The sequence below is a fragment of the Phaethon aethereus genome (assembly GCF_964289735.1).
Source record: "Phaethon aethereus genome assembly, chromosome: 1".
NCBI lineage: Eukaryota > Metazoa > Chordata > Aves > Phaethontiformes > Phaethontidae > Phaethon > Phaethon aethereus.
Genome location: NC_138575.1, coordinates 208,140,127 through 208,152,492, shown reverse-complemented (window position 1 = coordinate 208,152,492; position 12,366 = coordinate 208,140,127). Strand labels below are relative to the sequence as shown.

Genomic DNA, 12,366 nt, shown 5'->3' with positions numbered 1-12,366 from the left:
CTTCGCCTCATCCTGGGCCGGGCCAGGCCGCAGCGGGCCCGTCCCCGCCGCCGCCGGAGGGCAGAGCGCGGAGGGGGCGGTGGCGAACGAGGGGCGGGCACTGCCGGGGCCGCATCCCCGGCGTGTGAGCATGCCGCGGCGGGAGGAGGGCTTCCTCGGCCGGGCCGGGGGAGCTTCAGACGGGAGTTAGGGCCGGGAAGAGAGGAAGAGGGCGCGCTGCCGGAAGCGGCGGAGCGGCGGCGGCGCTGGAGCCCGCGGGGCACCGCGGGCAGCATGTAGCTCGGTGACAGCGACAGGAGCGCGCCGCCTCCGCCGCCAGCGGCCGTCTGCCTCGCCGGCGGGCGCTGAGGGGGCCGGTGCAGCGGCTCGGGAGCCTCTCCGGGAAGGCGGAGGGGGCGGCAGCCGCGCCGCGCCTCTCCCCCACTTTCCCCTCTGTCCTCAGCGCCGTTTCTCGGCGCGGCCCTCCCTCTGCCGCCCACCCCTTCGCCGCCGGCCGGGTGGCTGCGGCCGCCGCCGCTGCTGCCATGGGGCTGCCCACGCTGGAGTTCAGCGACTCCTACTTGGACAGCCCGGATTTCAGGGAGCGCCTGAAGTGTCACGAGATCGAGCTGGAGAGGACGAACAAGTTCATTAAGGAGCTGATTAAGGACGGCAGTCTCCTCATCGGGGCTCTGCGAAGTGAGTCAGGCGGGGGAGCTGGCGGCGGCGGGCAGGAGAAGGGGCTTCTTTTGTTTGAATGGGCTCCGGGAGTGGGCTCCCCTGCCGGCAGCCGCTGAAAAGCGCCTCGTAAACTTTCTCCCCGCCGCTTTGCCTCGCCTCGCCTGCGGCGGGGCTGGGTGGGTTTCCCGGGGGAGCGGGGGCGGTGCGGCTCCCGGGCCGCGGGCCCGGCCGCGCTCTCCCGGCGGGGTCAGCGGGCAGCGCGGGGGCAGCGCTGCCGCGGGGCGGCGGACGGCCGAGGCGGTCCCGCCCGGGCAGGGGGAAGCGCCCAGCCCCGGGGGTGGGGGCTGAGCGTCGCCGCACCGGCCCGGCGCGGAGTGCATCTCGTTGCGGGACGTTGGCTGCTCGTTGGGTGTCTTCAGATAATGGAGATGCCCGTCGTACGTGGGCAAAGCGAGACGCTGAAGTGAATTTACATGAAGAGAGTTTCTATTTCCCCCTTCCCCCGTCTCATGTAGTAGTTTAACTTCTATGCGCTGTGGAAGATGGGGAGAGCAGAGGTGAGGATGAACAGCTTCGTGCTTTTAAAGCTCCGTCAGTGGGGCGCTGACAGCTTCCCGGGGCGTGAAAACGGCCCCCAGGCTTTGAAGGGCATGAAGTGAAAACTAGGAACTGCCATGAGCGTTGCTAGGCGCGGCTTGCCCTCCTCTCCTGTAACTCCGTGCCACCTACTTGTCTTTAAGTCGCTTTGGAGCTGTCTTACCCAGAGCTACCTACTTCAGGTCGAGCAGAGAAGTACCTTACAGCTTCTCGTGCTGCAACATATGATGTTCAAAGAATCACTTTAATCCTCAAAAATACCTGCCCCATTGACACGGTATGCAAGTTTTTGCAGGGTGAAGGGTAGCAGTCTTGCTCATTAGGTGGACAGGGAGCAGGTGTTACTCTGAGCCCTTTGCTCACAGAAACCAAACTGCTGCTAACCCGGAGTCTGAACCCAAAGTTTGTCTCTTTACTTGGTATAGGACGTCAAATTGTGAAGATTTTCTTTGGCCAACGTTAGGATGGAATGCATTGACTATATATAGTTTATTTACAGCATTGCATTTACATAAAGCAGCTACTGTCTTTTTTAGACTTTTTTCAGGAAAGTGCATGTATTTCTGGACACATATCTGTTTTAGTGAGTACCTGGATACAAATCGAGCATCTTACACGAATTTGTATTAAATTCAATAAATTCCTGTATCCATGCCCACAGAATGTGAGATGATAGAATACATAGAAAATGTGCGTGTGTGTGTGTATATATGTATCTATCTCAAAACTCAGTGGTACATTGTTCTTTCCAGAGCAAAAAAGTTTGGTTTTTAGTTGTACTTTAGATCTTTCTCTTTGCTGAAAATCTTGCTCCATAAAACAGAAAGTTTGAGCTTGTTTTAAGTAGGAAAAATATAAGTTTAATGAAAACTTACTATTATAAACCTGGTCCTGTAAGATGTTGTGCACAAATAGTAATGACAGGTTAAGATACCACATGTTTGTTTTTTTTTTTTTTTGACCTGGACTAGTACTGGAAAATGACTGCTTTTTGTTCCAGATCAAATATGTACAAATACAGCTTTTTTCTTAAGTTGTCAAAGACAGACTGCTGTAGAAGGAATATCATTCTTGAGAAGTAATTTAGACCTTGATTCTGAAGTGAGTAATCCCGTTATTTTTGTGAAGTATACTTGTGGGTCATTGCTAGATTTAGACCCTGAATCTACATGTTTAACAATTGTCTCCCTCTTCAAGGAGAAGCAATATTTTTCTCTCAAGTAATGACTAAACTTGCAATTTCTTGTGATTTTTAAAACTTTTTAGTTCAAATGTTATTGTGTTTGACACAATGCTTATTGTATTCTATGTGCAACTTTAAAATGCTGTGTGGTATAGTGTCTTTTAGCCTTAGGAAAATAAGGTCTGCTCTGGTGTAGTAAGAAATATTTCTCCTTTTGTTCATTTCAAATCCTTTAGTTTCGTGACCATGCCTTCCACAGAATACTGTCTTAGTCCCTGTGTTAGGGCAACTGGGGAAATGTCTGGATTTTTCTCAACAAAACAGAAATCCTGGCTGTACACTATACAGACTCTGGTGTAGATGCTGCAAGGACAGTGTACCCGTTATGGCAAGTATCACTACTGTATGTTTCCTAGAGTAGAGAACTTTTGACTCATTAAAGTATGCTAGCTATTCCTACTGACCTTTAAAATCAGTGGGGTGTAAAGTACTCATGCAAGGCTTTTTTTTTTTTTCATTGTCTTTGAAATCTCATCAAACGATGGAGTAAGTAGTGGATTTCAGTGATGAACTCTTACGATTTGGTCTTTGAATATTTAATAACCTACAAGCCCTGGAGAACAACGGGCTTTACCACGTTTTATCTCTTTAGGTGATCTAGGATTTTTCATTTACATATCATTTTGGAGGATCAGTTCTGTTGGTGAAAAAAAACAGACTGTGCTGCAGAGCTTCAGTGGAAATGAGTTTTGGAACATATCCTTCCTGACCATGTTTAGAGAAGAGACAGTGAGGCTGACCTAATGTAGTTAGAAAATACTACAATCGTGTAAGATACTATATGAAACTACAGTATGTTTTTTGAGATGGAATTAAACTTCTATATTACAAAAGTCACAAGATATTAATTTGTGCACAATGTAGTATCTAAGAAGTTAGTGTAAAAATGCAATCTTTATAAATACCTGACAAAAGATTCCACATAAATTGAAGGTAGAACAAATACACTTACTGTAGTATGCAAACAATTTTAATTGTTGGAGTTGTCCCAAGTTAAGGACTTTATTTTAATGTGGTTTTGCTATGTTCATTCTGAAGAATGCTGCTTTCCAAATTAGTACGTAGAGCTGTAATACTGTGCTCCATGAAGTAGCAGTTGACTATTGTGAATCCAGGGAGAGCTGATAATGCTAAGATTGATATCCTCACCAGCTTTTTCCTAGCATTTTTTGCACTGTTTCCTTCTCTTTCTAAATGTAAGACTCCGGGAGTATCCTAGAAGAGCATGGCTTACATGGTCCAGTTTAGTTAGGCGTTAGCATTATATTTGTATGGCCATTGTGCCTCCTTCAGCCTTGTCCTACAGTTAGTGTTTGCAGTGAGAGACTACATTTTCTTTTTCAAATCAACGGAGGTACTAAATACATTACTGTCTCTTGAAAGGCTTAGTTTATGGGTATGCTAGATGTTGCTATTACATTAAATAGTGGATGTGGCGCTTCAGGACATGGTTTAGGGGACATGGTGGTGCTGGATTAATGGTTGGACTTGATGATCTTAAAGGTCCTTTCCAACCTAGTGATTCTGTGATTCTGTGAAAAGGTTACCTTTCAACAGAGGTTTAACTCTGTGTGTAGGCACAATTAAGTAGTTTTCTTTGGTGCACCTGGAGGAGGGTTTCTTTGTCATTAACTTATGAATCGGGAAAAAAAAAACCAAACCTTTTTAGAAAAAACATCTCCTGGTACAACTGGCTTTGTTGATTATTAGGTAACTGTTGATTTCATAACTTCTTCAGGAACCTAATTTAATAGATCTTTCAGATGCATGTTTAAAGTACATATGCTTAAATGCTTCACGTAGTGAGGTCCAGCAGAACTGAAATTTCTCCTTCTCATTCATTCCAGCTTCTTTTCAGTTAAAACAGCACGTCTATTTTTCCTGTGCTTTTTGTCAGTAGCGTACTTTGTAATTTCATCGTAGTTGCCTTGTGAAAAACCAACCTAGTCTAGGGTGTTGTCATATAGATTATTTAGGGAATTTCATTATAGAAATTTTTGTATGCTTTTAATTTCCATAATAGGCCTACTGTTCTGCCAACGTTAATGAATATTGCGTTAAACAAGCAAAAAAAGTAACACGCATCTTTCACAGGTGATCTCATGGCTTACTGCCATGCAGAACCTTCAGTTTTCCCCCTCTGATTTTTGAGGCTGCCTCTCTCCAAGTTGAGTCCTATTTTAGCAACAAGTTCATGTATTCAGAGATGAGAACTACATAATTTTGGGTTTAAATGGTTGAAAATTCAGTGGATTTGCAGCTGTTTTAAGTAATGCTATACCTTTAAAGTGTTTTAATATGATGCAAACAGTAATGCAGAGCTGTGGTGTAATATAAATAAGATTTAACAGATATTGTTAGGAATTTGTAATTAGTAGCAATCGTTAGTAATTTTATTTTATTACTTAACACATGGAGAAAGAGAGAAACAGGCACAAGATGGAAATACCATCTTTTGTGGGGAGTTTGAGGGAGTATTTTTCATCAGGGTTTTATAGAAATTCCACACTGAAAAGACTGTCTTGAAAGTATTTTGAAATACAGTTTTCAGGGATGATTTTCTTCTTTGATAAACCTAATTATAAAAATACAGTGATGAACCTGGCTATATATATGGAAATTTGAGGGGTTAGCTGGCTGGAAAAAAATAAAGACAAAAATACAGCATAAGAACCTATGATCTTGTTATCTCTCTTGGGATTTTTTTTTTTTCATGTTAAAAAAACTCCTTTGTATCTTTCCAGAGATGCATTTTGCCAGGTATCTTGGCCTCACATATTTTCATGAGATTGTATCTTTACAATGTCTTTTCCAGCTTCTAACTGGAGCAGGACTGAGTTCACTGAATAATAACTACTGAAGCTTGGTAGCAATCATTTGCTTTTATCAAATTAGATTCTATGTAAAACACCTGATTCTTCATATTCTCTATGTGATACTATGATGGTGAGCATGGAATTATAACAGTATAGCTTCCTGGTGAGAATTTCAGAAATAACTCACATTGCCTTCGAAGATGGATTGCTTTTAGTTGTTTTGGTCATATAATACAGAAATGCGTAACTTGACTTTCATGTTAGGGTTGGGTGGGAGGCAGGTTACTTCTTTTAAGTTTCTAAATAAATTATTCCCTTACCAATGGGGGAAAAAAGTTTCCCACTAAAGGGAAGTTGAAACTTAGTAATTGGCTTTAATGTTTTGAAGTCACCTGCTCCCTCACTGTTTTGTTACTTCTGATAGGCATTTGTACTGTCCTGCTCAGCTTCTGCTGATGTCTGAGTTATCTGTGGATTATGGACATAATTTTCAAAAACAATTCCAGCAGCGTTCAGCCTTTCATGTAAAGATACCAACAATAAGCTGGTTCTTGGCCAGAGAAGGAGCTTGATTGCTTCCTCTAGTGTTTAACGCAGCTGCAGTCTGTATCATATTATCTGTAGCCAAATATATATGGAGGAAACAAATACTAGTATATGTAGTGGACTGTTACAGAGCACAGTATTTTCTGTCTGTCACCTGATGTTTCATTTTGAACCAAGAATTCCCTGCAAGTGAATTCCCATACTGTCAGTAATGAATGTCTCAACATACTGTGTTAATGAATGACTCAACATGGGTGTTCTTGTGCCTCAGTATTGAAACAAGTATTCTTCAGAGAAATTTTGTAATTGGATGATGTCAGGTTACCAAAGGAGTGGGTTTGAGTTTCAAATGCTATATGAAATGATATCTCTGCTTTAAGAAAATATCGTGCAGTTTTTCAGATTAGGATTTTCAAATTTTTAAACTGATTTCTGAAAAGGTCAAATTTAAACTGTTTCTGAATTGGCCAGTTGGCTTGTTGTCTACTACATGCTTCATTTGCTATGAATAAGATAAGTGAATTCTATTAATAAGAGACCAGCTGCTTCATGAATATTGTCTTTACTACAATGGAAAATATGATGCAGTGGTCACTGAACTCGTACAGATCTCTTGGGTTTTCATGGGCAGAAGTGCTACAGCAACTTGTTTCCTGTAATAGTAAATAACTTTGTATTCATTCTTTGTGAAGAATACAGAGGACAAAACAGTCCTTCTTCCTACTGAGTGATATGTAAAGCAGTGCTATGTTTTTGCCTTTCTGTTTTTTCCTATAGTCTCGAAACTGTAATTATAAATAGACTTGGAATATAGGGGAATTGGGTTTCTAAGGGAAACATGGATTTAACACATGGATTCCCTATGTTAAATCCAGTCTCCTGCTAGTATCATATCATGTACTTGATCATCTTGGACTTGATGATCTTGAAGGTCCTTTCCAACCTCAGTGATTCTGTGATTCTGTGTAATCCCTACTTGTCAAACTCCTTTTTAAAAACAGGTTTTATCCTTACTGTTTCTGCTAGAGGGCCATTCTAGAACCTTGTTACTCTGAGGGTTGAGTAACTAATTGAAAATAAATTTAATCTGGTAATTCAAATTTTTTTATGCTCATTTTCCTTTCACTCAACATTTCTGCACTGTTTATTTGAATTTGCTTCAGGAATAATCACATCATTTTGCTAGACAGAGCAAGCTGTTGTCATCCTCTCTCCTGAGGGCTTCTCTGATTTCTTGGTCATTTTGGTAGCTCTTTTCTAAGCCTTTTTGAATTCACTTTTGAATGTTCAGGACATCAGAAGTAAAAGTAGGGTAAACAAAAGTAGTATAATAACATTCAGAGGTTTGATCTTTACTTATCGTATTCTGTGACATCATCAATCATTAAATGAAATTAGAGTTCATGGCTTCCTCAAGTGTATATAATAAAAGATGGAAAAAGTCTCAGGATCTTATAAGCAGTAGCAGCAAAGTAAATATTAAACTGAAGAAAAATAGCTTAACCTTCTTCCATATTAATATGAGACTGAGGTACTGTTGGGCAGTAATCTAACCTCCCATTGTCACCCTGTAAAGTGCAAATAACTGTCATTAGAAAGATGATATATTTCACAGCATGTTATGAACTCTGGGCTATGTTCCAGTATCGTTTTTCAGATCAGTTGGAAGTTACCAACTTTAATTGCTTCCCTGTCCTAAATTGTGCAAACTTGTGTTTCACAGGGCACCAAAAACTTAAACAACATATTGTTGTTGCACTGGTGTTTTGCTTAGTATAATTCAGGTGTGGGAAAATAGTATGGAAATTCTGTATGTCTTCAGAAGTCTTATCTTCTTCTAACTTAATATTCAAAGCAACATACAAGGTGCTGCAATGCTAGGTCATATAGTTGGTTCTACTACTGATGTTACTTGATGTTTTGCAGGTTGCTTAAAAATTGAGAGGTTTGCATGTCAGATGTGCATTGTAGTGTCTGTTTGCCAAGGTACTCTTCTGTTCATTGAAAGATACTATGTAAATTAAAGTAGGTATCACCAATAGGATTATTTTTCTTTTATAAAGAGCTTTTAAGTCAAGTAAGCATCATGAAAAATAAAACAGGTAACAATAAGAAGAATCAATGTGGTTTGATCCTGTAGATTTATAAGGACAAATAAGCCTCATTTTAATTATTCTTTGCCTTTTATTCATTAGGAAAATATTTCTTTCCTCCTTTGGTTTCCTGTAGGTGAGGACACCTCAAAACTATTTTTCTCTCTTCCCCCCTGCAGCTTTTCACTCTCTTTCCTTCCTTTTCGTAGATGAGAGTTCAGTGTTCCGTGTCAGTAATGCCTCCCTGCTCTGTGGTAGCAGCCAAGCTCTGCTGAAGTCAGGGTGGAAATGATAGAATCATAGAACAGTTTAACATGTTTAACACGTTCCAGTGTTAAACAATTAATTAAACGTTCCAGTGTTAAAAACAATTGTTTTCAAAATCAGTCCCTGAATAATATTGAACAACGACATTGCTCTTTTTGGGTGTTTGCAGCAAAGCCTTTTCGTAGTTGCTTCTTATCTATGTCGCTTCTGTATAAGCTCTCATCTTCTCCACCTTAATTATTAAACTGCCATTGTAGTTTGGTGTCATGTGCTTTACTGGTGACTAGTTGACTAGACCTAGTGCGGTTTTGTGGTTTTAGTTTTTTAAAAAGAAATAAAACTTTCGCCTTGTGTAAAGAGAGAGAGATCCACTGATTTGATGCAGTTTACCTTTGATAAATCTGTGTTGCCTACCTTCTATCAATTTCTTTTAATTTTTCTTTCCTTCAAACAGTGTTCTAAATAACTGCTTGTTTTTAAAATCAACCTAATGGAGCATTCTTGTTGGATCATCATCTTTGCTTCTTAAATATAGGCATATATTTGCTGTGTTATGAGAGCAGACTCCTTGATTCGATCAATTTAAAAATCCTGGGTACCAAGTCTTGTGTTTTCACGTGTTTGAATTTTAGTGTTAAATTGTATTTGTCCTAACCCCTGTTTGGCTTCATGAGTTCCTTCTTATTATTATTTGTGTGACAGTGTGATATTAATGTGTTTATGTAAATGTCCTGAATTAGGCTGAAACCACCTGGTGTCTGGTGAGAGTGCATAGGCTTTACCTGTAGCTACAGGAGTGCCACACACCACACTGGTAGCTGACTAAGCCCTTGTGCTGTTGGAGTTCCACTGGTTTGTGGTACCAAGCTTGGTTATCTTAACTTCTTAATATATATCAATATGCAGGTATAGCTGAATACTGTTTCCACTCTGCATCAGCCCCCACCCAGTCCACAATCCTCTGCTTACATCTCTGTATAATTTCTTCAGTTAACCCCGATTTCACTGTGTTTTATGCAGTTGTTCTTCTTGCAACTAACATGCAAATTCAAGGTAACTCATGTTGTACCTTTGCAGTTTTCTCAGAGCTTGCATTTCTGAAATGTTGAACTCTTGTTACAAGCTTCTTTCTCTTATTCTTCTGTTTAATTTTAAACTGAATGAGCATATGATTACTTAGGTTATTGTGTCAGACAGGCTTTTGTCAAGTTACATATTCATGAAACTTATCACAGTCTAGGCCAGTCCCTTACTAAACAGACCGACGTAGCAAGGAAGGAAGGCTCATGGTCTATCAGCTGAATTGGGATGTGGCTTCGGTTCTCCCCCCGCCCCATGTCAGAACTCTCTGGTGCTACGTGTTGTCAACTGGATGTCACACTAATTGTGCAGTAATTTTGAATTCTTGTATGTCCTATTCTAGCACCTCTGTCTCTGCCCTCTCCCATGAAGAGTGGTTCAGCTGTCCAGTAGTTCTCCCAGAATTTCTGGCCAAAGGAGGTTACTAGAGAGCATCTGTCTGAAGCCACATTTTCCTGTGTAGTTGTAAGCCAGCTCTCCTGCTAAACAAACAAACAGAAAACTTCCAGAGCCTGCCCCTTCCTTTTTTCCCCAGTTTCAGACCTTGTTTCCACCCCCTTCTGTCCATTAGGTGGTATTAGCATTGCTGTTTGCTCAGCTGTGTGTTCTACCGGACCAGGGAGCTAAACTAACTGCTAATCTTTGCTGAATGATTTTTTATGTGTTGCAGTTTCCTGATGTGGTTCATTATGCAGCTGTGGAAGTGCTCATGCTGGCAGAGCACAGGGCGACCCGGGAAATGAAGCAATTGTGGAAGTTGGTGGGTGGGGGGAAGAATAGGGACAGGACATTAAATTGTTGTTTGATGGCAGTGACAGCTTAATTGCACATCAAACTATAGCCAAAGTTAAAGTACAAGTTTCCAGTGACAGCTAAGTCACATTTGTCTTGTCTTTTGTAATAATCTTATTCTTTGGGAAATAAAGAGGTGTGACTCTGAGATGTGCTCTTGTGGTGGGTTGACCGTGGCTGGCTGCCAGGTGCCCACCCAGCCACGCTCTCACTGCCCTCCTCAGCAGGACAGGGCGAGAAAATCAGATGAAAAGCTCATGAGTTGAGATAAAAACAGGGAAATCACTTAGCCGTTACCGTTGTGGGCAAAACAGACTAGACTTGGGGAAATTAATTTAATTTATTGCCAATTAACAACACAGTAGAATAACAAGAAATAAAAACATAACTAAAACCACCTTCCCCCCACCCCTCCCTTCTTCCCAGGCTCAACTTTACTCCTAACTCTTCTACACCCTCGCCCTGAGGAGCGCAGGGGGTTGGGGATTGGGGGTTGTGGTCAGTCCATAACACTTCCTACCTGTCACTCCTTCCTTTGCATGCTCTTCCACTACTACAGCGTGGGGTACAAGTCCTTCACTGAATGATCCAGCATGGGTCATTTCCACAGAGTACAGACCTTCCAGAACAGACTGCTCCAGTGTGGGTTCTCCACACACCACAGCTCCTGCCAGAACACGTGCCACCGTGCATGTTCCTCTCCATAGCCCACAGTTCCTGCCAGGAGTCTGCTCCTGCATGGGCTCTCCGTGGACTGCAGCTTCCTTCAAGGCACATCCACGGGCTGCAGCATGGGTATTTGCTCCAGTATAGTCCTCCACGGGCTGCAGGTAGACAAACTGCTTCCCTGTGATTTTCTGCACAGGCTGCAGAGGAATCTCCACTTCGGCGCCAGGAGCACCTCCTCCCCTCCTCTGACCAGGGTGTCTGCAGGGCTCGCTCTTTCCTATTTTCTCACTCCTCTCTCCCAGCTGCTGCACACTGTTTTTTAACCTTTCTTAAATATGTTGTCACAGAGGTAGCACCAGTTTCTATGATGGGCTCGGTTTTGGGCAGTGGTGGGTCTGACTTGGAGCCAGCTGGAGCCATCTGTGTCTGACATGGGGTCAGCTCCTGATGTCTTCTCACAGGAGCCACCCCTGCAGCCCTCCTCCCCTGCTCCCAAAACCTTGCCAATGTAAACCCAATACAGGTCTTCTCCAAGTACTTCCAGTACTTCTGTCTTCAGAAGAGATGCCTTTTGGTTCCTCTTCCATCAAGCAGCTGCCATCCAGGCATTTGATGACTGTCTGAGAATTGTTTTATTGTTGTTGATGGGGAGAAATGAATTTATGAAAGGAAAGGAACAGGAGAGTGAATTATTTAAAAGCTGCTAAGACTTGTAACTCTTTTATAATAAATCTCAGATAAGGTGAGCACTCAGCTGACCTGTTTACTTTTCTATTAAGTATATAATGTCTTATGATGACCTTGTCCTGCTTGTTGCCAAAAATATCAGGGCAAGAACCTGGTTGCTTCTAGAAAAATATCAAATAAAAAAATAATTTTATTCTTCTTCTTCGAGTCCTCACCCTTGTCTCACTGCCATGCAAAACCAGCACTAATTCTTGGTAGAACAAGCAATACATAGTGTAGGGTTTCATAGTAAAGACATTTTCTGAGTTAACTAAGTTCTTTGATTGCTAATTGGAAGTGCACAAAGAGGGATAACTGGCTGAATTTTAACATTTGCACGTTGACTATTGTGGAGGGGTGATATATTTCCCTGAATTTATAAGTTGCAGGAAGCATGCAGCTGAAACTTGCTGCTTTGAAAAAGACTGCTGCAAGCCTGAGGTTATCTAGTAAAAAAAAAAAATTTTCCCTTCTTGAACCATTTCATGTCTAGCGCTACCACTGCCATTAGAACAAGCTGTGTACTGATAAAGTTTGATACTTGAAAAAATGGAAATATGCTTCCTTGTCCCTCTTGTGAATTACTATTTAGCCTATGTACAGGGAAGCTGGAGGGCTATGGAGCTTACCTTCTGGGAAACTTTGAAATAAATAAGGCTCAAGCTTTACTGTAGGAGAGGTAAAATCCCGTTATTCTGGCAAAAGGCAGAAATTGTGAGAACATTTGAGAGACTGCTTCAGCTAAAACCAACGTGTATGCGTAAAAATACATGCCTTCATTCACAAAGTGTTGCCAAATATTTTACCTTCTAGTATAAGCTGTACTAACTTGCATACTTCTGTAAAGAGTCTGTTTTGACATAGACAAAGAAAAATG

General features: G+C 41.8%; 1 protein-coding gene across 1 annotated transcript in view; it reads left to right on the top strand.

Annotated features, from left to right (window-relative positions):
* Nucleotides 1–397: 397 nt before the first annotated feature.
* Nucleotides 398–12,366, top strand: part of ARHGAP42 (Rho GTPase activating protein 42) — a 167,797-nt gene continuing 155,828 nt past the window's right edge. Inside the window, exon 1 of the mRNA XM_082001394.1 lies at nt 398–678. Within this exon, the coding sequence (XP_081857520.1) occupies nt 525–678 (154 nt within the window). The 5' untranslated portion in view covers nt 398–524. The remainder of the gene's footprint in view (nt 679–12,366) is intronic.